The 25,821-nt window shown below is 37.3% G+C and overlaps 5 protein-coding genes across 5 annotated transcripts; all 5 read right to left on the bottom strand.

Annotated features, from left to right (window-relative positions):
- Nucleotides 1–780: 780 nt before the first annotated feature.
- On the bottom strand, nt 781–1,730 carry LOC121879309 (pro-resilin-like). The gene is made up of 3 exons (XM_042385914.1): nt 1,674–1,730; nt 1,475–1,543; nt 781–1,348 (listed from the first exon to the last, which is right to left on the bottom strand). The coding sequence occupies exons 1-3, from the start codon at nt 1,683–1,685 to the stop codon at nt 1,124–1,126; spliced, it is 306 nt and encodes a 101-aa protein (XP_042241848.1). The 5' UTR covers nt 1,686–1,730; the 3' UTR covers nt 781–1,123.
- A 4,403-nt stretch (nt 1,731–6,133) lies between these two features.
- On the bottom strand, nt 6,134–7,649 carry LOC121879312 (pro-resilin-like). The gene is made up of 3 exons (XM_042385917.1): nt 7,578–7,649; nt 6,791–6,859; nt 6,134–6,664 (listed from the first exon to the last, which is right to left on the bottom strand). The coding sequence occupies exons 1-3, from the start codon at nt 7,587–7,589 to the stop codon at nt 6,440–6,442; spliced, it is 306 nt and encodes a 101-aa protein (XP_042241851.1). The 5' UTR covers nt 7,590–7,649; the 3' UTR covers nt 6,134–6,439.
- A 4,265-nt stretch (nt 7,650–11,914) lies between these two features.
- Nucleotides 11,915–13,864, bottom strand: LOC121879303 (pro-resilin-like). Its single transcript, XM_042385906.1, has 3 exons — nt 13,789–13,864; nt 12,507–12,578; nt 11,915–12,374 (listed from the first exon to the last, which is right to left on the bottom strand). The coding sequence occupies exons 1-3, from the start codon at nt 13,807–13,809 to the stop codon at nt 12,150–12,152; spliced, it is 318 nt and encodes a 105-aa protein (XP_042241840.1). The 5' UTR covers nt 13,810–13,864; the 3' UTR covers nt 11,915–12,149.
- Nucleotides 13,865–17,185: 3,321 nt separating this feature from the next.
- LOC121879353 (adult-specific rigid cuticular protein 15.7-like) lies at nt 17,186–18,477 on the bottom strand. The gene is made up of 3 exons (XM_042385954.1): nt 18,426–18,477; nt 17,815–17,871; nt 17,186–17,685 (listed from the first exon to the last, which is right to left on the bottom strand). Exons 1-3 carry the CDS (start codon nt 18,435–18,437, stop codon nt 17,458–17,460), a joined length of 297 nt encoding a protein of 98 aa, XP_042241888.1. The 5' UTR covers nt 18,438–18,477; the 3' UTR covers nt 17,186–17,457.
- Nucleotides 18,478–22,127: 3,650 nt separating this feature from the next.
- On the bottom strand, nt 22,128–23,506 carry LOC121879344 (adult-specific rigid cuticular protein 15.7-like). Its single transcript, XM_042385945.1, has 3 exons — nt 23,459–23,506; nt 22,846–22,902; nt 22,128–22,716 (listed from the first exon to the last, which is right to left on the bottom strand). The coding sequence occupies exons 1-3, from the start codon at nt 23,468–23,470 to the stop codon at nt 22,489–22,491; spliced, it is 297 nt and encodes a 98-aa protein (XP_042241879.1). The 5' UTR covers nt 23,471–23,506; the 3' UTR covers nt 22,128–22,488.
- Nucleotides 23,507–25,821: the final 2,315 nt, after the last annotated feature.

The raw sequence follows: 25,821 nt of genomic DNA, 5'->3' as shown, positions 1-25,821 counted from the left end.
AAATTATGTTTAAATTAATTTATGTTACAAAGCATTAACCAGTTTAGAGAGTTCTGGCCGGAACCAGAACCACGAAAAAAAATGAGGTTCCAGCCGAAAGTAACCGGCCGGAACATAGCTTCAGTGAATCCCTAGTTATGATGTGCATGAGTTTGAATGTGAAGGGGTAAAGGTAATGGGTACACCATGAACCACTTGGAAAGAGGTTGTAATAAATGACCTGATAGATAAGAACGTGACGATAGAGTCCGCAAGAGGCTGTGCAGCATGGACAGTTGCTATCAGATAATCACAGCAAATCTACACAGATGACGATGATGATGACTTTTGACACACATCAAACTTCTTGTATATTAGAAGAATTATTTGCCGAAATCAATTTTATAAAATATTGTATTGCAGAATATCATAATTAACTTTTCCCTCATTAACAGACAAGGAACCTATAGTCTTATTATCGTCATTATTAAATATGTTGGTTCCCTTAGATTAACAAGATTACGATATTGAAAACTTTATTCATTTCTTTATAGATTAACTGAAAATTTTCTAAATTTCCTTCGTGCACTTTTATATGTACACACAAAAAATACTAAGGAATTTTAATTTCTTCAAAAATTGTCAACAAATTTGTTTTGTCTTTTCTATAATTGTACAGATAAAAAGCATTTATTTTAGTCAAAGAATCAAAACCACAGCATTTGCCCCAAAGAAATAGAAAGCAGATAAAAAGGACAAATGTATTTTCTATGAATTAATAAGCTGATAAATATTATCAACCTGCTGTAAAATTAACTATCCAGTAAAACATAGTTTGCTCTATAAATTTATTAACAGCTTGATAATATACAGTCAAAACCTGGTGTAAAAGAGCGTGAGTGAGGCCGTGCAGGGCGGGGTAAAGCTCAATGACTCGTTTGGCCTGGTCACCCTTGCTTGGTAAAATATTTGACCCACAATGATTAAAAACCCTCAATGATTCATGTGTGCTGGTATACGTTAAGCATGGTCAGGAAAAATAAATTATCTAATAATAGTGTATCCAGTGAGTCAAAGAAAGCATTGTTTAATGTTTGGTGATGGTGGGTAAAGGCTGGAGGTGCTGGCTGGACGTGCTTGAGCGTTAGTGGTAGCCATAACCATAGCCGGGATGACTAGCGGTGCCTTGGTAGCTCACGGTGGGATGGAAGCCGCTGCCGTCAGCCCGGTAACCCACTGTCTGTACTCGGCCGTCGGGAAGGTGCACATAGTACTTGCCCCTGACGTTGCGTCCGTCACCACTCTCGTGTTGGCCGAAGTTGTTGTTGCCGGCGGTGACCCCATAGTTGAAGGTGTAAGGAATGGGCACCTGTCAACACACCACGGGGAAGATCAACTATAAATCATCGTACAACAAAACCATTTAACTGTTGGAAATATAATAAGATAAAACATTAATCTATCTCACTGTTAAACACAATGTAGGAGGACGTACGTTGTATGAGGGTTGGTAGCCACCTGGGAGAGCCACACCTACGGCCACCAGCATACACATCAACGCCACCTGTTGCAATATTATAATCTTATAGTAGATATTAGATCTGACATGATTTTATGAATTGTATTCAGTATCATTTAAGTTTGAAGTAGATCATAGATAAGTGTGAATTATGAAAAATATGATCAATACTCACAGAGGTGAACATGTTTGGTTATGCAGAGTGGAGGTGGTAACAGACACTGGCTCCTCTTTGGGACTCCAGCCTCACTTTATACTTCCACCGGACACACAGTCACCACCCTCCATTATCTGTTGTCAGTCATGCACTGTCATGCGGTGACTGGTAAATTTTGTTTGCGTGGATAATTTGTTTTATTTTCACTAGGAAACTTTATTAGGAACATTATTTAATATTATTACCACTTTTGTTTTATTTCGAGAAGAAAGGTTATTGCATTTCAGTTTTATTTAGCGTGTGAATTGTAATTTAGTTAAATATTTAAAGGCAACAATGCCATTACAACAAAACGTGACTTTTATCCTGCGATGTTCATATTCTAATCTCTTTGTTAATCTTGATGTGACTCACAACATATTTTGTTTTCGGCAAAACTACAACATATGGAACAACGAGGTGTTTACTTCTTATTATTTCTCAATATACGTACATAAAACTGATGTTGATATTTTTTTCAGAAGCAATCTTAAGCGAGTAAGCATATCTATATTATTCAGCCAATCCCGAAGAAGGGTGACCATTCTAATCCCTCTAACTATCGCCCCATTGCCCTAACTTCATCCCTCTCCAAAAGATTCGAAACGATCATAAACTCTCATTTTCTCCGTCACCTTGAACGCCTTTCTCTTTTGTCGGATCACCAGTATGGCTTTCGCCAGGCGAGATCTACTGGTGATCTGCTCTCCTACTGCACCCATCTTTGGTCATCCTCTCTTAGGGATTATGGGGGAACTTTTGTAACTTTTGTCGTGGCCCTCGCCATCTCCAAAGTATTTGACAGGGTACGGCACAATTAGTCTTTGCTTTCTAAACTTCCCTCTTTTGGTTTCTCTCACGCTTTGTTTTCCAATTTAAAGCTTCCCTGAAAACCGATCCATGACAGTTGTTGTCGAGAGATCGATCTCTCGCTCTTTCTCTACCAATAATGGTGTCCCACAGGGTTCTGTTCTTTCACCTACTCCACTTCCTTCTTTTTGTCAATGATTTACTTCAAACTACGACTAATTCTATCCATTCTTACGCTGATAATACTACTCTTCACTCTTCTTCACATGTTTCCCTTTCCCCTAATTCTCAAACTAGATCTGTTTCCAGAAATGATATCATTTCATCTATCAATGCGGATCTGTGCAGCATCTCTGAATGAGGAGGTAGAAACTTGGTTAAATTCAATAGTAATAAATTACAGTATTTACCAATTACACTTTCCAAAATAGAAGATCTCCCACCAATCACATTTCAGGATGCTATCATTCTGCCAAATTCTAAAATAAATACACTAGGCCTCACCATTCCCTCTAATATGTCATGGAAGCCACACACCCACAACAATACTAAAGCAGCCTCCTTAAAGCTGGGAATGCTGTACAGGTGCCGTAGCTAGTTCACTCCTGAGCAGTTACTTCAAGTTTATAAGGGATTCATTCGTTCTAACTTGGAGTACTGCTCTCATATCTGGGGTGGCTCTTCAACTGTTAGATAAGGTAGAATCAAAGGCATTTCGTCTTATTAACTCTCCTCCTTTAGTTGATAACCCTTCTTCCCTTTCTCTTCGCGGCAATGTTGCTTCAATCTCTCTCCTTTACGAGTACTTTAACTCGCAATGTTCGGTGGATTTGGCATCCTGTGTACCGCCGGCAAGGCCGTGGGCTCGTAACGCTCGTTTTGCCCGCGGTGCCCACCGTTCCTGCATGGGTGTTGCTCACACTAGAATAACCCGTTATAGTACCTCCTTCTTTCCTCACACAGCCAAACTGTGGAAAGCTCTGCCTTCTTCTGTGTTTCCATACTCATACAATTTGTCTCACTTTAAAAGCTGGTTTTACGACATCTTCGTGGTGTAGATTAATATAGTCTTTTTTTCTGTTTTTAATTTCTTTTTACTTTATTATTTTTGCCCCCCAGGCCCCGCTGTGGTTCGATGACCTGTACCCGGGTGGGCTATTACCCGTAATATATATATATATATATATATATATATATATATATATATATATATATATATATATATATATATATATATATATATATATATATATATATATATCTTGATAAAATCACACGGGAAAATGGAAACAACGGAGTACCTTAGCTTTCGTCTTTATTCAAGACATCTTCAGTTGCCTCTGATGATGTCTTGAATAAAGACGAAAGCTAAGGTACTCCGTTGTTTCCATTTTCCCGTGTGATTTTATCAAGATTTATCTTATCCACGTTTTCATTGTGGATTTACATGAAATATATATAATATATATATATATATATATATATATATATATATATATATATATATATATATATATATATATATTTATATTTATATTTATATTTATATTTGATACATAAGCGCAATTTAACATATACGATTGAAATGAAGCGTCTAACACTGCATAGCCAATTAAAGATCGAGGGTAAATTCACATCCAGGACTCTTCATACTTAAAGAAGCTATATATAATAATACAATGAATATTATACCAGGAGGGATATTAGGATATTTGATTTTGATTTTAATGGTAAAGTGTTTATTGGACTGAGTTAGGAAACATACTATCATGGGTTCTAACTAGATAGGAAGACTTCTAGTAAGACGATGGAGTGAATGGCAAGGGATACAGATGACAGTATAAATAACAAAATCATCTATTGAAGCATTTATACAGAGGTCGTTGACTATTGCCAAAAAATGTCGGAACCCATTTGTGTGCATATATGGCCCTTTGGAGACAAACGTGGGCCCCAGAGACCACAGGACCATTAGATCATTAGTATAGGGTGGAATTATGTCCGACAATGTAATCAGTCGCTCTCACTTCCTCAGATGTAAAGGTATTTACCCATTTACATCTGTCTAAATTAGTAATTAAGTAAAAGTAATATTACCGATGTCTGAAAAGTAATTAAAACTATAAAAAAGAAATTTTATTATTCATTGTTTTTTTAATGTTTATTTTCACCAAAATGACACAAATATAAAGAACTAGCAATCTAATAACACTTTTTGAATCATATTACAGTTGAAGGATATGATAATTGGAACATTAAGTTCAAATGGCATCTTAAAGGTACAAACGGAGCATATTGTGAGCTCACTCACACAACTGAGAAAACAAAACAAAAAAATTCCCCAGAACTTTTTCTTAAACAGTACTTCTGAGAACCACGCAACTACCATCTTCTAGTCCAAGGTATGTTTTTGTCTACAAGGATAATGGGATGCCATAAAAATACTGAGTATCAAACAAGGAAAAAAATAACTTTACGTGAAAAATCATCGTTGAAGAAAGAAGCACTTCACTCAGTAGGCTATATTACATTACACAACTAACGTCAGCACCCAAAATTTGCTGGAGTTTAATTTCACCCAAAATTGTTGTCAAAAGTTCTTGTCACTAATACGTAAACGACGGGGTGTAAAACTTAGTCCTGCATAACTAAACATTCGCTCACATGCAGAGCTTGAAGACAAAGGTGTGTTTAGTTCTAAAAATATTGGCAAAGATAAATATATATATATATATATATATATATAAGATAGGTAGATAGAGAGAGAGATGGACTTGAAGGTCTGACGCCGAACTGTGATATATCCAGTCCACTAGTAAATTATTTTACCTCTCCATTATTTTCAATAAAATGGAGAACAAACAGTTTGGATCAGAGGTAAATAATTCACAAAAAATAGTTGATCCCTGCAAAGCTTCTTTGCAAAAGTAACGGAGTAAAAGGTAGTTGCTATAAGTAAATTTTTACTTGATTACTGGTAAATAGTAGTGGTCTGTAAAAGTAATTAGTGACAAGTAGATTACCGAAAAATAACCCGCTTATTTATTGACATGAGAGGAAGCTTGTGATGAGAAATATTAGATCAGGGCTGTATTACTGTACTGTGTGTGTGTGTGCGTAACTTCATATTACTCATATTTCTTTAAATCATCATTTCTCAAAACGATCGAATACATTTCCCAATAGCCAGTTAAGAGGACGGTTGTGTATCAACAGTATTGGCAATGGTTTATGTCCAGGAAGACTGATGAGGAAGCCAGAGGATTTTTGTCTTCATTATCGAATATTATGGATTAACAAGACTTTTGTACAGAAAACTTATTTTTGATTATTTGAAAATACTTGAAATCTTCTTCATGCATTTTCATATGATAAATAATCAAAGAATCATTCATTCTCTGTATCATATGACGAATTGGGAAATTCTTCACCAAATTTTTTAAAGACAATATTTTTTGTTCCATACATCTGCACAGAGGAAACTTTTATCAATTAAACATATCAAAACATGATTTTGCCTCATAGAAACGAGAAACAAATAAAAAGGAAAATATCTTCCACAACAAACTCATCATCTGAGAAAAATATTAAACTGTTGTAGGATATATCCTTATTAAAACATATCGTAGTTTGATCTATGCGTTTATTAACAGCATGATTATATACAAAACCTGGTGCAGGGGAATAAAAGTGAGGCAGTGCAGGGCGGGGTGAAGCTTAAAGGCTCGTCTGGCCTGGTCAACCTTGAGTGGAAAATACTTGATCCACAATCTCTACTTACAAAAATTGTCAGTGATTCGTAATAATGCTAAATTTTAAGCATAGTCATGAAAATTAAAGGGAAATACTAAACAGTAGTGTGTCCAGTGATTCAAAAGTGTTGCTTAATGGTAACACATCGTGGGTAAAGCCTGGAAAACCGGCGATGGTTGTTGTTAGTGGTAGCCATAACCATGGCCGGGATGACTAGCGGTGCCTTGGTAGCTCACGGTGGGATGGAAGCCGCTGCCGTCAGCCCGGTAACCCACTGTCTGTACTCGGCCGTCGGGAAGGTGCACGTAGTACTTGCCCCTGACGTTGCGTCCGTCACCACTCTCGTGTTGGCCGAAGTTGGTGTTGCCGGCGGTGACCCCATAGTTGAAGGTGTAGGGGGTGGGCACCTGTCAACACACCACGGGGAAGATCAACTATATATCATCGCACAACAAAACCATTTAACTGTTGGAAATATAATAAGATAAAACATTAATCTATTTCACTGTTAAACACTATGTAGGAGGACGTACGTTGTATGAGGGTTGGTAGCCACCTGGGAGAGCCACACCTACGGCCACCAGCATACACATCAACGCCACCTGTTGCAATATAATAATCTTATAGTAGATGTTAGGTCTAATATTACGTCATTAATTACATTCTATATCATTAAGTTTAAAGTTCGTTTTGGACAGTGTGTTGGAAACAACGATGCATTGCCTTCTCTTCTCATAAAGTTTTCTTCTGTGACTTAGATTCGGTGATTTGATCCATATTATAAGTAAATTGTGAACACTGGTGCAAGATCAAACCCCATACTAAAGGAGAAGAATATTATCCTGATTCTAAGGTTTTCTTCAGTTCTAGATATTACGATTATTAATTTGAATAAACAATTATCGAAGCTTCTTACTATATTATAGTTTGCATACAAATGAACTTACAGGGTGCATATAGGGGAGAGTAGCACTAAACGGAATAATTCAAGTCATCCAAAATTGACAACATGTTCTCCTTTGCAACAATATGTCGACTGATATGTGAGTTTTGTGAATCTATTGGAATACTTTCATATCTGTGATCGTTTAAATTACAATTTATTTTCACTTATAAATCTCACATTATATTTATATATATATATATATATAAATATATATATATATATATATATATATATATATATATATATATATATATATATATATATATATATATATATATATATATATTATTTTTTTTTTTACTTTACGATTTATGAACTAAGAATCATGAAGCGCCAAGCAGTTATTATTTATGGAAAATATCATCAGTACTCACAGAGGTGAACATGTTTGGTTGAGTTGTCTTGGAGTGGGAGCAGTCACTGGATTCTCCTTGGCCTACAGCCTCGCTTTATACTTCCAGCCGGTCCCTTAGCCACTACCCTCCATTTTCTATTCTCATTCAGACAAGGTCAGGCAGTGGTTGGTCAGTGGTTTTGTATTGTCGATCAGAAACGTTCTTATGAACAGTAGTAAATTATATTACTGTACCTCCTTCGCTTTATTTAGTTAAGAAAAATATATTTATCTAAAAAACAAAACAAATGTGATTTAGTAAAATATACTGTATATTTGTATACTCCTTATAAGGCATACAAAACACCCTCAATATTTTACATCCTTCAAGATAAATGAGTAAGCCTGCAGGTCGTGATCTGTTGTTTATTTACACACTTAAAAGCGCCAATATCTTTACGTATGACGTCACTTATACTTTATTCTGTTATACCTTTTTGTAAATTTAGATTCTTGTTAAATTGTTGTCAAACTTCTAATATGCTTTGTTTCTTAATTAAACCTCCACATATTATATTTTAACAGATACGTGTTTACTATGAGCATCTCTCAACATGCTCACGCAAACTAATGCTGCTATTCTTCTGTTTCACAAGTTTATATCTTAAGTGTGAAAATATAAGTTTGTTTTAAAGTATATCGATGTATATTTTTTAACGAAACACATCTAAGTTTACAACTTGGGGAAGTGAATGCAGTTGGGTGCAGTACCGGCCATGCTGCCTCCTTGTGTACCGAAGGCTTAGTATACAGTGTGCTGTATCCACACTGTCCTTAATGGCCAGTCATGCCAGAATGATATCCTCGCCCTATACAGATCTTAATAATGCTCAAATAAAAGTCCACACTGCAGGTTATAATGCTATTAGGAGTCTGATTGTTGAGGATATATACCAGGAAGAATATTAGGATATTTTACTTGGTATCCTAATGCTGTATTTATTGGACTGATTTGGAAAACTTGCCGTCAAGGGTTCTAACCAGGGAGGAAGATTTATAGTAAACGATGGAGCGAGCGTCAGAGGAACCATAAACTAAAAGAGAGTTTGCGTTACTGAGGACTCTAGTTACGAGTCTAGTAGCTCGGTGGAGGTATGAATGACTGGGGACATGGGTAGATAGTTTTGATGAAGATGTGATTGAAGACACGAGTGAGTGAAGGAATGACAGAATAATTAACAAAATCATCTGCAAAATTAGTAGATATTGGACCATTTATAAAGAGGTCGTTGATCATAAATAAATGAGTAAATAAATAAATAAATAAATTATGTCCAATCCTAATTGCTACCATATGTGCCCCTTTGATGGGAAAAAGTATGGCTGCCACTGTACTCTTGCGTTCTACCTAACCCAGATATACAGTAAAGGTACCTAATTGCAGCTGGTTGGCCTGAATGTACCCCGGTTCAAACCAGTAATTTTTAGAACGGCGAATATGTGTGTGTATGTGTGTGTTATTTCTTGGTATATATTCCAATTTTACTTTTACTGCAAGATAACTAGCTGTATATTTCTTCACATCATCACTCGTTAAACCAGGCTCCATTCTCGGCCTTGTACTGTTCTTGTTGTACATAAATGATATAGTCCACTCCAGCACACTCATAAAATACAACTTATTTGCAGAGGATAGTAATTTCTATGCCAGCAACTCAGATCTCTATTCCTTGATGAGAACTATGAACACTGAATTGACTAGTCCGGACCTGCGTAATATGTAACAAACTGACCTTAAACTCAAATAAACTCACTACACAATCTTTCACAGAAGGAAAACTTATCCCCCATAGTTGGACCCCCTGTACTGTGGTAATACAGTCCTCAAATGTGAGCAAAAAACTAAATTCCTTGTGGTTAGTGTTGAAGATAAACTAAACTGGAGAAAACACATACAAGCCATTCACAGTAAAGTCAATAAACAGTGCGGTATCCTGTACAACACCACCCAAAAGTTGGTTAACCCTCCCAGCCAGCTATTGCTGCATTGCCTGCTTCAGATGTATGAACTTGAGTCTGTTACTTCGAACCTTCAGATTCATTCGTATCAGTTTCATGTTCTGGTTTCAAACATCTGAAGCAGGCAGTGCAGCAATAGCTGGCTGGGAGAGTTAACAAACTTTTGGGTGAGACTGTACCACACTCGCCAGCCACTCACTCTTGCATCAATGAAAGAAATCCATTATGATCTTGTTTACCAACACTTGGTACACTGTCACACACTATGGGGGGCCTCTGGTTCCACAAAAATACAACCTCTGGTCACTGCACAGAAGAGAGTTGTGGACAATGATCTACTTGAAAAATACCTACACTAACGAACAATTTGCTAAATTGAAAATTAAAAAATTCGAGGATATTAACACTTACTTATGTGCCCTATTTGTCTATAAATCTGTGAATCATTTGATTGACAATAATTATTTCCAGTCCCAGAATAATCAGAGCTACTAAGACCACCCCCATGCTCTCCTCTCAGTCCCAGACCTCCATAAAATATCAAGGTGTGAAGATGTGGACCAACTTACCCCCACCCATCCGAGCAAAGAAAACGGTCCCTTCCTTTAAATCATCTCTTAAAAAATATCTATTGTCTATGTATTAATATTTTTGTAATATTTACTTTATACTCTTACTTTTATTGTACCACCAAAACCATTATATCATATATTGTCACGAGGATAGATAGAAATTACCATTGCAATAATTATGTATTGCTTCCCTCACTTTTCATATTAATGCAAATCAACCCTGTAAAATATGTCCGAGTATATGCTTATAATATAAATGAAAAAAAAAATCACAATTAATGATGTGATAACCGTGGTAACATGTTCTTATTACCACCATGCTATTGTACTATTCCAGATGATACTAAATGTTACATAATACTTCCTTGAGATAAATGTACAGTATATATCAGGTGCCACTAGGAGAGCTCTGGCTCTCAATTGGCTCAGCCATGACAATATTGATAATATTAGCTACTGTATCTGTATTTTTTGGCTAAATAAACTGTGTCAATATCAATATCAATATAAAAAAAAATCTCCCTGTACCCAGCTAAAAGCCTCGGCTGCGTATTAAGAGAACTGGCTAGGTTTTATAAAGAGGCATGTATTAGCCCTGTGAAAGAGACAGTAATACTTATATGCGACATACATTATGTTTATATAATTACATCACCCACGGTAACTAGCCTATGAGCCGTGAGTAGTCATCAACTGTACATGTGACAGTGTTTGACTGCGGGAGTCAGCAGTTAGTAGCCGGTTTCTGGCAGTCTGTACCTCGTCTCTCAGCCACAGAAGACGTGTGTTGCACATAAGCTTCGTCCATTATTACCGCTCACAGCTCATAGCGTTAATTACGGTGATACCCTAGTTATTGTGCAATAGTTTATTTTCTTAATAAATGGAGAAAAGATCATTTGGGTTTAAAAACTTAACCTATAAACAGTTATGAAAGTTACTTCCAGTGAACCTTTAATACTGATTCTACAGACTCTTCATCAGTGATTACAGCAGGTAATCGGAAGGTAACAGGTATGTGAAGAAGAATTAGGCATGTGGAGGGAATTAAGGGGCATAATGTGATATGAAATGCATGAGTTTGACTGTGAAGGAGAGTAAAGCTAGAGGCAGGCCCCGCATCACAAGAGGAGAGGTTGTCACAAATTACCTCACAGATAAAAACCTGACAAGAAAAGCCGAAAGAGACCGTGCAGCATGAAAAGCTGTCATCAAGTAACCACAGCTAATCTATGCAAACCTGAAAAAGGCTGTAAAATGGTATTGATTTTAGTGATATTTGACACACACTGACCTCTTGCACTTTAGAAGAACCATTTGCCTGAAAGATAATTTAAATGTATATTACACAAAACATATGTCTTCAAAATAGTACAGAATTTTAGAATTAATTCTTCCCTTATTAACAAATAAGGAGCCTTGAGTCTTATTGTCTTAATTATTGAATATTTTGGATGATTTTGATTAATATCATTATTATTTTGAATACATTATATACTTCTTTTACAATTAATTGAAAATGCATAAAACTTTCTTTGCGCATTTACATATAATGAATTATCCAGCAAATATTGATTCTTTTTATCTTATCACTAAAAGGGAATTTACAATTTGTCTACAAAATTCTCTCCAGACATACACACAGGGAACTTTTATTAATTCAAAATTTTGACTCGCTCAATGAAACTAGAAGCAACTAAAGAGAAAAATTATCATCCTTCACAACTCATCAGCTGAGAAAAGATGCCAAACATTTGTAATATTATGTATGCAATAAAGGACATCATAAATTGATTATACGTTTATTAACATCATGTTAATATACAGAGTCAAGACCTGGTGCAACATGATGTGGAAAAACTCATTGGCTAGTCTGGTCTGGTCAACCTTGCTTGGTAAAATGTTTGATCCACAAAGATCAATTAAAATCTGTGTATCCAGTGAATAAAAAAAAAAGACGTTGTTTAAAGTTTGGTGATCGTGGGTAAATCCAGGAGGAGCTGGCTTGGCGTGGGTTGGTGTTAGTGGTAGCCATAACCACTGCCGGGATGACTAGCGGTGCCCTGGTAGTTCACAGTAGAGTGGAAGCCGCTGCCGTCAGCCCAGTAACCCACCGTCTGTACTCGGCCGTCGGGAAGGTGCACATAGTACTTGCCCCTGACGTTGCGTCCGTCACCACTCTCGCGTTGGCCGAAGTTGTTGTTGCCGGCGGTGACTCCATAGTTGAAGGTGTAGGGGGTGGGCACCTGTCCACACACCACGGGGAATATTTACTGTACAGTATTGAAAATTAGATATAATCATGTTAATTATTATAAGATAAAGACAACAAAATATCTACCTTATATCACTGAGAAAGACAGTATAGGAGGACGTACGTTGTATGAGGGTGATTGGTAGCCACCTGGGAGAGCCACACCTGCAGCCACCAGCATGCACATCAAAGCCACCTACAAGAATATTGTAACGATTAAATCTAATAAGATGTCACGAGGTTTATTCTAGATTATTAAGGTTTGAAGGAAGATACTCTATGTGTGTGCTGTGTTGTGACAAAATTTGCAATGATTTATATCGCCGATATTGTTGTGATTTTTTTGTCTTCTCATGAATTTATCTTCCATTATTTAGATTTGGTGATTTGATCGAAATTATATGTAAACTGTGAACAATATAGCTGAACCATCAGTTCTGAAAAATGCTGTTTGATGACTTCATAAATTCTATATCAAATTTGGTTTAACCTTGACCTTAATATGATCAATATTTACTTGTTGTGGCTCTTACAAGATCAAACACAGCCCTTCAGGTAAAGAATATTGTCCCGATTCTAAGGTTTTCCTCAATCCTAAATATTACCATTAAAAATTCGAAAAATGCTTCATCATTAAAACTTCTTAACGTATTGCAAGAAATATACAGATGAACTTACTGGGTGCATGAAGGGGATGTTTACAGAAAATGGACTAACTGAAGCTATCAAAACTTAACAAAAGACTCTCCTTGGCAACAATTTATTGGCTGATATTTGAATTTTATGAAAGTCTCTTGACATTATTTTCATAAGTGTAACTGCTTTGGTTTCCAATTTACCGTGACACTTTCTGCATGTTAGTGATATTTGGTATGCTTCTCTTTCTCTCTCTCTACACACACATACACACTTATAATTTGCACGCCTTGGAGAGACGTACTGTAGAGTGAGGGGCAATATGATCGAGCTGTATAAATGGTAGTCAGGGCTGAACAAAGATGATATAACAAAGGTACTCAAACTATCCAACCAGGAGCGAACTGGTAGCAATGCTTTTAAATTAGACAAATTTAGATTTAGACGTGAGATAGGAAAACACTGGTTTGGAAATAGAGTAGTGGATTAGTGGAACAATTTATCAAACCTCATCACAAACTCGAATACGCTGGATAAGCTTCAAACTTAGGTTGGATGGATAATATGAATGATAGGGGTTGGGTGTAAATGGATTCCCCAGTATGGGCCAATAGGCCCGCTGCAGTTTCCTCCATTCTTATGTTCTTAACTGTATATTACATAAAACATCAACATGGTCATCACTAATTTCTCTGTTTACTTTATATTCGATAAATTACAAAAAAACATAAAGTTATTAACTAATTATGGAAAGTATCAGCAACACTCACAGAGGTGAACATGTTCGGCATTGTGGTGTTAGCAGGAACTGGCTCCTCCCTAACTACAGCCTGGCTTTATAGCTGCAGCCACTCGTACTTCCAGTCACCACCGCTCATTTTCTATTGTCAATCATACAAGGTCATGCAGTGACTAATCAGTGATTTTGTTTAGTCAACCAGAAACATTCTTAAAGATAGCAGTAGATTATTTTGCCCTTTTCCCAACATTTAGTTAAGGAAAATGTAATATACATATCTGTGTTTATCTCAAAACACATTAATTGGAAATTGTACTATATTTATTTTAAAGCATACAAAACATATTCAGTGTTTAATATACGTCTTTATAAAATAAATAATCACACAGCAAGTGAACTGTGATATATTTAAACACTTCTAAGCTTCAGTATCTTTACATTTATGATATGACGTAAAATCTGCCATTTTCTTATTTAATTTCACTGTTAAATAATTGTTGTCAAATAACTTTTATTATGCTTTATTTCTTAACAAAACCTCAATACATTTTATTCAACAGAAATGTATTCATTGATGTTCTTCTGTTTTATAAGTCCCATATATTAATACAAATCTTAAGTGTGTCAATGTATTAATATCTTAAGGAAACACAAAAACCTTCACAATTGAGTATTATGTTGTCTAACACAGGCGAGAGTGGATGTACTGTACTGATCGTTATTAGTGGTTGAAAAAAAGTCGGTAATGTAAGTTATAAAATGTTTTAGGAGTCCAGTTGTTCAGAATAAGTTAGTAAAGATTATTTATGCCAAGATGAATATTTGGACTGGGTAGGGAACTTTCGGTCAAGAGATGGAATGAGTGATAGAAGACACTAGTATCTAGGAGACAATAAGTTCCTAGGATCGGTAATATTTAGGTGAGTCACTGAGGACATGGGTAGCTTAGGTGAAGGTGTAGTTGAGGATACTCGTGAGTGAAATTGGACACCATTAGTTAGGTGACGGAGGGAGTGACAGAGGATACAGGTGACAGTATAAATGACAGAATATTATGTAAAAATAGTTGAGATTCTAGCGTTTATGAAACGGTCGTTGTCCCAAGCCAAAATATGTCCGAACGCGATCAGTGCTTTATATGGCTCCTTTAGCAGAAAAGGTGAATCCCAGAGATTATAAGACTTTAACATCATTAGTATGATAGTGATGTATGGTCGGCACTGTACTTGCGCTCTCGCCTCCTCAGTTATAAAGGTATTTACGTAATTAATAAGAGATGAATTAACAGTGCCCCAGATGCAAACCAGTGACCCTTAGAACAGACTCAGGACACCACAGGTAAATGGAGTTTAATTAAAAAAAAAAACTTTGATGCGGGAATTGTAGGTATGCCACGGAAGGAAGCTTTGGATGAGAAGGCGTAGAGATTAGCTGTACTTCTAAAATTATTGTTTCATAATGATGAAGGGTGTGTGTGTGTGTGTGTGCGCGAGTTGGGTGGGGGGCTGCAGGTGGCAGGAGGTGGCGATGGCGAGGGTGGTGCAGTAGTCCACGGCCAAACCTTTCCAGTGCTTGGTGGTGGAGGTCACAGAGGGATGGCATTTCCAGGGTGGAGAGAGCGTTGGTGTAGCCGGAGTATTCTGCGCCGAGCATGATTCTGCAGGCCCTTTTCTGTACCTTCTCTACCTGACGTTGTTGGGTGGCGTTGAGAGAAGACGACCAGGCTGGTGACGCATATGTTAGTTTGGGGAGAATAAAGGCGTTGTAGATGGTCCTCAGCTCTGTCGTTGGTGTCCCAAGTGACCTAAGTCTTCGTAGCATGTAGAGACGGTACGGTGTGTGTGTGTGTGTGTGTGTGTGTGTGTGTATATAAAAATAATTAACGCTTTATTGAAAGAGCATGGCCTCCTTTTGAAACTTTCCAGCGTTCCAGCACTTACTACAAAGTTGCTAAGTCTGTTCCACTCGTCCACTACCCTATTTGTGAACCAGTTCCTTCCTATCTCCCACCTAAACCTAAACTTATCCAGCTTAAATCCGTTGCTACGAGTCCCATCCTGCTTGGATATTATAAGAACTTTATCTATATCCCCTTTATTGATTCCTTTCACCCACTTAAATACTTCTATCATATCTCCCCGCACTCTTCGTCTTTCTAGGGAATGCAAGTTTAGTTTCTTTAACCTATCTTGATATTGAAGGTTTCTAAGTCCCGGAATCATTTTCTTCATCCTTCGCTGCACCGACTCTAGTGAATTGATATCCATTCTATAATAAGGGCACCAGAACTGAACCGCATAATCGAGGTGCGGCCTGACTAGCGCAAGATATAGTTGCAATAAGACCTCTGATAGTAGCTTGGGGCAATGCAGGTGTGCTTCATCCTTCAGGTTAGGTCAGGTAAAGCCGCCAGGACAGGTTAGGTCAGATCCAGCCACACTCAGTATTGCTGTGTTTTTGTGCTTTTCCTTCGAGTTGAAATTCCCACTTTTGTATATCACTTGTGGGTTGATCGTCAATATTTGCACTGTACTGTTGGTGTGAGGTTGTTGATAAATGCAGATGGGCAGGAGGAGATGGGGGAGGGGAGGGCCCGACAGACCGCGCTGGCAGCTGTCTCCATGATCAAGAGACCACGTGTGTGTGTGTGTGTGTGTGTGTGTGTGTGGCATGCGTGGATTTCATCTTTGTTCTTACTTTTTTATTTGTCATTCATGTTTCTTTTAAACGTTTTCTGTAAGTTGACAACTATATATTTCTCCATGTCTTTATTATCCCTAATAATAAGAGGGCGGCTAGATATTAAGAGTATTAACAATGTTTTACTTCGAGGTAAGCTGAGAGAGTTCATGCATGTGTAGAGAATGTAGGAAGCTTATTGACTTCCTAACAAAATTGCCAGGTTTAGTTCGGGTTAGGTATATATTGTATAATCCTTGGCCGTCAAAGTTTGCCCTTCCTGACACGGCTAACCACTCCCCGCAAGCAATCACCGTCTCCTCTCATAAAGCCTCCTTGGTCACATTGCCACCCGGAGATCACACCCGGGACTAAAAAGTAAGAGGCAAGCACGCTACCGCTGAGCCACCAACATCCAACATCCCATACTAGACGCTCGGAACGTAGTAATGGATATATATCTTTTATCGTTTTCAAACCAGTCTTTGCACTTTCAATTTTCAAAGAATAATTCTTGAACTTCTTTTGAACTAGAGACCCACATCTCGTAGCAGCAGATATATAACCATTTTATAATTTCATTCATTCTCTCCATATATTAACATCTACCTCAAAATATTTCAAATTGTTATTCCCAGTTCTTCAAGTTTTCAAGTTTTGTTTCATTGAATAACAAATCGAATTCGTAGCAGATATTAAAAAAAACACGATAAAACAATTTTGTTTTACTTTTTATTCAACTAAGGAGCTGCTGTATAATACAGTATACAGAACAAGGTCCAGGTCCAGGACCGAAGTTGGATGTTATAGAGAGAAAAATGTAGCAAATCTGGGAGACAGTGTTGGACACTCACCATGTGACAACATCATCCTTCGGAGACTCTTCTATGATGGAGTTATGATTTAGTCAGAACCAAACTACACAATGTTTTATAACTCAGGAAGTAAAACAGAGGAAGCTATTATATCATGGTCATTAAAAGGCTATAATCTAGTTGACTAGTTGTGTTGAGGAGAGCAGCTAGTAACCATGTGAAGGGCCGTAGCTGGGATGACTGGCGGTGCCCTGGAAGGTCACGGTAGCATGGTATCCGCTACCGTCAGCCCAGTAATCAACCTTCTGGACACGACCGTCTGGGAGGTGGACGAAGTATGAACCCTTGACGTTGCCACCGTTACCGCTCTCTTGTTGACCGAAGTTGGTGGATCCTGCGTTGATCCCGTAGTTGTAGTTGTAAGGGAGAGGAACCTGTGAACACATCAATGATGTATCACACTATATATTAATATTTATCATACTTATTTCGTCTTAAATATATACATCACTGAGATATGACATGATGATATGGCTAAAAGTAAATAATATCTAAGGACGCACATTGTAGCCGCCTGGGAGAGCCACACCCGCGGTCACCAACAGGCACAGCAACAACACCTGCAACATCACAAAACACTGAGTAAGACGGTTAATGTGATTGTTGCAATACTTTCCTTAAAATAAATGGCGAGAAGATGGAATAATATTGATAATGTGATATGTTCAGATGTGTGATACAAAATTATATAATAGTTAAATTCACGGCACCTAGTGAGTTGTGTCCTGTCCAATGTTTAGCAATGTTCTATAACAACAGTGTTGACAACATAAATGGCCACACCCACACTCCCTCAGTTCAGTCTCAGAGGAACGCAAAAGTAAATATAAATGCGATCGGTAGTAAAATTTTATAATTTCATAATTTTCAAAAATCGCGTTTGTAAAATAATGCATTGTAAATGTCAAGTGAGAGTTTTCACTAAATGGTGATATTTTAGATCTTCTTTTATAATTTTCTGAAAATAATAATGTTGTATATTATTTCAATAAATAAAAGTGAGCTTGGAATTATGTGACAAAATTCCCACGGATGTGCAATGATGTTTTCCAGGAGTTTGGACCACTTGTATTATTTTTCAGTTAGTGAGAAGGGAAAACACCACAATACTCACAGAGGTGAACATGATTGGTAGTGGGAACTTAGGGTGATAGCAGGCACTGGCTCTTCCCTGACCTCCAGGCTCGCTTTATACCTCCAGCCAGAACTTTCTGCCAACACACTTAACCAAGGCGGCGGCCCCCGCGGCCTTGCAAGTTTTGTCTCCCTTGGATGAACTCATGCTGTTTGTGATGCAACTCAGTGTAACATCTGAGACTCAATTCATACACATTCTGTCTCTTCCGTCATATAGTACAATATAGAATGGCAATCGTGGATGGTGATATACGGAGGAAGGTTATTGAATGGCCTTTTTTCCAGTATTGGTTTGTAATTGTGAGATGATAGATTTGAATAAGGTGAATCTAAGGTGCAAAAGATAATTAATTTTTTTGTGAAGATTAGCTGGTTTAATTGGAAGAATCTCAGACACAAAAGCGACATGAAATCATTTACTGAGACAGTCAGGTGGTACGGAATGTGATACTGTAACCGTGTTCCGAGAATGGATCCGGGTAGACTTTTCAAAGACACTCCCGCCCACTGTGATTCTTGTGTTGATTTAGTGTAAGTGGTTATCACATGCTCACCCTCGTTCGAAATACGTGAATATCATGACTTCCTACAGTAATGCTTATTGACCTCTACAAACCCCGTACTTGTTAACTTATTGAACATTACTCAAATTTGTAGGAAATTTTGTATTAATCTTTACCTTCTGCTTGCATGATTCTGGTCTTATGTCTGTGTTTGTAACGCTGTCGTGTTTGATGTAAACATCAGGAATTCCTCAGAAAAATTAAGATAATTTACAAATGAGTTTTTAAAATATATACTGTCCCCCAATTAAATATTTAATATCTCTCAACACTTCTACATCCCCACAAGGTACAACTCCATCTAGTGACCGAATTTGCATTATCTTGTCGTGTGGTGTGGGGTCTTAAAAGAATCAGTTTCAAATACTTGTGTTGGGTATAAAGTTCCCATTTCTTAACCTCACATGAGGAGGTTGAACGTGTATCGTCTCTGAACACGCAAATTCACATTTTCAAGAGGCGTTAGGATGGTTCTTTACTAGAGTGAGGTATGAGCAACCTTTATACCCCAGTGTTCTTTCCCAACCTTTTCTACTCCCTATAATTAGTCTTCTAATGAGAATAACATTTGGGCGCTTATTCTCATTAACTTCATCTCTTTCCCTTCAATAAACATGGACAGACACAATAAACGATTTTCGGGTGTTCCTGATGGATCATCGTCACCTAAAGGTCCAACCGCATAGACTTCCGTGCTTACGGGCAGTGTGTCGCAACGTTAAACAAGAACTGTCTGAGCAAAACAAAGTCTTGGACAGTACACTAAATACGACTATGGAAAAAGTAGGAATAAACAAGCACAAAATACATATGAGAACATGCGATGTTAGGGCATAATATGAGGTTGGCAACTGGTAAGTATGCAAGTGTTTGTAGGAAAATTGGAGTGGGACATTCTAAGATTAAGTGAAGTAAGATGGACTGGTTCAAAATTTTTACTTCATATATATGAGCGGTGAAAGGCATGAGGTAGGAGCTGGTAATGTTATGAACCAGAAGTTGACCTGTAGTGTAAAAGGATATTGGACAGTGTCAGGGAGAGTTCTCTTAGACAAGTTTAACGCTAAACCCATAGACTCGGTAACAATACAGGTTTATGTACCAACAAATGATAGCGAGGCTGAAGTCTTAGGAAAAATTATGAAGTCTTAAAGAAAGTAAAAACACCTTAAAGTTTAATTAATGTCTGATTATATTGATTTTTAATGCATAAGCTGGGAAAGGAAAAGTTCCACTAGAAGTAGAACCACATGGGCTGGTTAATAGAAATGAGAGAAGAGAAAAATTAATTGACCTTTGTAAAGAAAACAAGATGACAATTGCAAATAGATCGTTTGAACAACTCCCCATAGGCATCATTATTCATGGATCTCACCCCAGGACAATATTATTACGAACCATGCCATCTAGTGTGTCATGATCTAACTACCCAGCACTACCGAGCAACGCCATCTTGGGACGAAACCCGAGTATGACTAGTCTTAGTCACCACTCAGGGTTTCCTTTCTCTATATCCTGGTTGTTGCGTCACCTCCTCCAACTCTTCCTCATGAGCTCCAGATCGAGGAGAGTTCAGTTCACTCTGGGAAGTGACCACACTTGGATTACCTATCCTGGAAACCTACGGCACAGTGACTACCTAACATCTTCTTCAATACTCAGCCCTACTCGTCAGACGCTTCAGCACTGCACTTGAATATTGTAAACCTATATTGCCTCCCACCTCCACTTGCTTCAGATTGTTGTATGTTGTATAAATATGTATATACTGTTAAGCCAATGTTGCGTATGTTTAAGTTTAGTTTGGTTAAGGGTAAATTATAGTAAGCTGGATATTTTGTTAAGGAATTTATTGTACTTTATTATACACAACAAAAACTCGCATCCTTTGTCTACCCTTTTATAGTCAGATTGTCTTTGTTTGTTTAGTTTTTTATTGTTGTCGCCTGTTGGGATCTGGGTAGACTTTTAACTATATTCTAAACCAGTTTCCAAATCTCCAACTCATAACAATATAAATAAGATTGTCCCAAAAAAATATAATACATTTAATTTCTGCAAAGACTCAGAAATTCAGTGATCCGAACCAAAACCTATCCACGGGCATGTTGTGAGACAAACCACATCCCACTCATGGTTTAGTGAGGCAGTGAGGCTAAAACTTGAAGAAAAAAATAAAAATAAAAAATGGAAAAAATCAAATGGGATTCAGGGAAGCTAATAATAATAAGGGCTGGGATAGAATGTGAATTTGAAAATAAAAACAGATTTTTAGTACAGCTGAAGGTGACTTTGACGAACAAGAACAAGAAAACTATTTTATATTAAAAAACAAACCAAAAACATGCTGGAGTGGATAAAACAAAGGGAACTTTGGAGGAACGAGGTTACAAATGAGTGGACGATAAATGACAAAAGAAAAATTCTGATAAATGCATCGAAATATCAATCCCCTCACTTAACGTTTCTCCAGATACTGCCAGGTGCTCAGGGAATTTTGTCTGCAACTGTACACAGCTTCATAGGTGTTGTATCAATTTTAACAGTAAGACCTCTTTTGTAATCATTATTCCATCCTGTTGTTCAATATAAAAAAATCACTTTAGTTTTTGTTGTTCTGTCTCTGTCTTCTGTGTGGAACAAATGTTTTTATTATTCATTCCAAAGTGTAGTTACATTAACATATATACAGTATATTATTTGTAAAAGTTTTGATATAATTATTTTTGTTCATTGACATTTTTCCCTCATTACTCTTATTTCAGTTTCTTTCTTTTCTTCTGAACGTTTTTTTTGTTTTCATTAAACGATGATCAAAGTTAGAAGATCGTTTCTTTTTGGGTTTTTTTAATTCTATTTTTTAATTTGATGTTCTTGTAACTTAGCATCGTGACTGGCAGCTCTGAATCAACTAATTTATTGTGAAGTTCAGTTTTAGAGTAAAGTGAGATAGGTTTTACAGCTATTATTGAGAAAATGATTTTTTTTCGTTCTGGATTGTTCTACTTAAAATAATACTCATATTTTTTACTTATTATCACTGTTACCAACATAACTCTATTTAGTTGGTTACTCCCTTAATAGTTCTAAAAACGATAAATAATATAAGACTATAATTGTTTTTAGTTATTTATTGTATCATCCGTTTGACAAAGTTACAACATCAAGGAGGAACAGATGGTAATGAAAACATTTGCCACAAAACTAGAGTCGGATGTTGTGTACATTGGAGACTGGGATGTGGCGACCCTGGGAGGCACAGTGCTGGATTATAAGGATCTGACAACATCAACCTGGGAGACTCGTTCACGATGGAGTTAAAGTTTTGTTCAACATCACATAAACTCCTCAATGTTTTATTACTCAGGAAGTAAAACTGAGGAACATATTGAATCATAGTTATTTAAAGTCTATAAACTACTTGACTAATAATTTACTGCATGTAAATTATGATAGGTGGTGTTGAGTGAGAAGCAGCTAGTAACCATGGGAGGGGCCGTAGCTGGGATGACTGGCGGTGCCCTGGAAGGTCACGGTAGCATGGTATCCGCTACCGTCAGCCCAGTAATCAACCTTCTGGACGCGACCGTCTGGGAGGTGGACAAAGTATGAACCCTTCACGTTGCCACCGTTACCGCTCTCTTGTTGACCGAAGTTGGTGGATCCTGCGTTGATCCCGTAGTTGTAGTTGTAAGGGAGAGGAACCTGTGAACACATCAATGATGTATCACACTATATATTAATATTTATCATACTTATTTCGTCTTAAATATATACATCACTGAGATATGACATGATGATATGGCTAAAAGTAAATATTATCTAAGGACGCACATTGTAGCCGCCTGGGAGAGCCACACCCGCGGTCACCAACAGGCACAGCAACAACACCTGCAACATCACAAAACACTGAGTAAGACGGTTGATGTGATTGTTGCAATACTTTCCTTAAAATATAATGTCCATAAGATGGAATAATATTGATAATGTGATATGTTCAGATGTTTGATACAAAATCATATAATAGTTAAATTCACGGAACCTAGTCAGTTGTGTCCTGTCCAATGTTTAGCAATGTTCTATAACAACAGTGTTGACAACATAAATAGCCACACCCACACTCCCTCAGTTCAGTCTCAGAGGAACGCAAAAATAAATATAAATGCGATCGGTAGTAAAATTTTATAATTTCATAATTTTCAAAAATCGAGTTTGTAAAATAATTCATTGTAAATGTCAAGTGAGAGTTTTCACTAAATGGTGATATTTTAGATCTTCTTTTATAATTTTCTGAAAAAAAATGATGCTGTATATTATTTCAATAAATGAAAGTGAGCTTGGAATTATGTGACAATATTCCCACGGATGTGTAATGATGTCTTCCAGGAGTTTGGACCACTTGTATTATTTTTCAGTCAGTGAGAAGGGAAAACACCACAATACTCACAGAGGTGAACATGATTGGTAGTGGGGAGTTGGTGTGATAGCAGGCACTGGCTCTTCCCTGACCTCCAGGCTCGCTTTATACCTCCAGCCAGAACTTTCTGCCAACACACTTAACCAAGGCGGCGGCCCCCGTGGCCTTGCAAGCTGTGTCTCCCTTGGATGAACTCATGCTGTTTGTGATGCAACTCAGTGTAACATCTGAGACTCAATTCATACACAGTATGTCTCTTCCGCCATACATTACATTATAGAATGGCAATCGTGGATGGTGATATACGGAGGAAGGTTATTGAATGGCCTTTTTTCCAGTATTGTTTTGTAACTGTGAGATGATAGATTTGAATAAGGTGAATCTAAGGTGCAAAAGTTAATTCATGTTTTTGTGAAGATTAGCTGGTTTAATTGGAAGAATCTCAGACACAAAAGCGACATGAAATCATTTACTGAGACAGTCAGGTGGTACGGATGGTGATACTGTAACCATGTTCCGAGAATGGACCCGGGTAGACTTTTCAAAGACACTCATGCCCACTGTGACTCTTGTGTTGATTTAGTGTAAGTGGTTATCACATGTTCACCCTCGTTCGAAATACGTGAATATCATGACTTCCTACAGTAATGCTTATTGACCTCTACAAACCCCGTAATTGTTAACTTATTGAACATTACTCAAATTTGTGGGAAATTTTGTTAATCTTTACCTTCTGCTTGCATGATTCTGGTCTTATGTCTGTGTTTGTAACGCTGTCGTGTTAAATGTAAACATCAGGAATTCCTCAGAAAAATTAAGATAATTTACAAATGAGTTTTTAAAATATATACTTTTCCCCCAATTAAATATTTAATATCTCTCAACACTTCTACATCCCCACAAGGTACAACTTCATCTAGTGACCGAATTTGCATTATCTTGTCGTGTGGTGTGAAGTCTTAAAAGAATCAGTTTCAAATACTTGTGTTGGGTATAAAGATCCCATTTCCTAACCTCACATGAGGAGGTTGAACGTGTATCGTCTCTGATCACGCAAATTCACATTTTCAAGAGGCGTTAGGATGATTCTTTACTAGAGTGAGGTATGAGCAACCTTTATACCCCAGTGTTCTTTCCCAACCTTTTCAACTCCCTTTAATTAGTATTCTAATGAGAAAAACATTTGAGCGCTTACTCTCATTAACTTCATCTCTTGCCCTTCAATAAACATGGACAGACACAATAAACGATTTTCGGATGTTCCTGATGGATCATCGTCACCTAAAGGTCCAACCGCATTGACTTCCGTGCTTACGGGCAGTGTGTCGCAACGTTAAACAAGAACTGTCTGAGCAAATCAAAGTCTTGGACAGTACAGTAAATACGACTATGGAAAAAGTAGGAATAAACAAGCACAAAATACATATGAGAACACGCGATGTTAGGACATAATATGAGGTTGGCAACTGGTAAGTATGCAAGTGTTTGTAGGAAAATTGGGGTGGGACATTCTAAGATTAAGTGAAGTAAGATGGACTGGTTCAAAATTTTTACTTCATATATTTGAGCGGTGAAAGGCATGAGGGAGGAGCTGGTAATGTTATGAACCAGAAGTTGAGCTGTAGTGTAAAGGGATATTGGGCAGTGTCAGGGAGAGTTCTCTTAGACAAGTTTAACGCTAAACCCATAGACTTGGTAACAATACAGGTTTATGTACCAACAAATGATAGCAAGGCTGAAGTCTTAGGAATAATTATGAAGATTTAAAGAAAGTAAAAACACCTTAAAGTTTAATTAATGTCTGATTATAGTGATTTTTAATGCAAAAGCTGGGAAAGGGAAAGTTCCACTAGAAGTAGAACCACATTGGCTGGTTAATAGAAATGAGAGAAGAGAAAAATTAATTGACCTTTGTAAAGAAAACAAGATGACACTTGCAAATACATCGTTTGAACAACACCGCATAGGCATCATTATTCATGGATCTCACCCCAGGACAATATTATTACGAACCACGCCATCTATTGTGTCATGATCTAACTACCCAGCACTACCGAGCAACGCCATCTAGGGACGAACCCGAGTATGACTAGTCTTAGTCGCCACTCCGGGTTTCCTTTCTCTATATCCTGGTTGTTGCGTCACCTTCTCCAACTCTTCCTCATCAGCTCCGGATCGAGGAGAGTTCAGTTCACTCTGGGAAGTGACCACACTTGGATTACCTATCCTGGAAACCTACGGCACAGTGACTACCTACCATCTTCTTCAATACTCAGCCCTACTCGTCAGACACTTCAGCACCGCACTTGAGTATTGTAAACCTATATTGCCTCTCACCTCCACTTGCTTCAGATTGTTGTATGTTGTATAAATATGTATATACTGTTAAGTCA

Source organism: Homarus americanus, unplaced genomic scaffold (assembly GCF_018991925.1).
Source record: "Homarus americanus isolate GMGI-L3 unplaced genomic scaffold, GMGI_Hamer_2.0 scaffold16894, whole genome shotgun sequence".
NCBI classification, from domain to species: Eukaryota; Metazoa; Arthropoda; class Malacostraca; order Decapoda; family Nephropidae; genus Homarus; species Homarus americanus.
The sequence above is the reverse complement of the archived record's forward strand: the minus strand, read 5'-3'. Positions and strand labels throughout refer to the sequence as shown.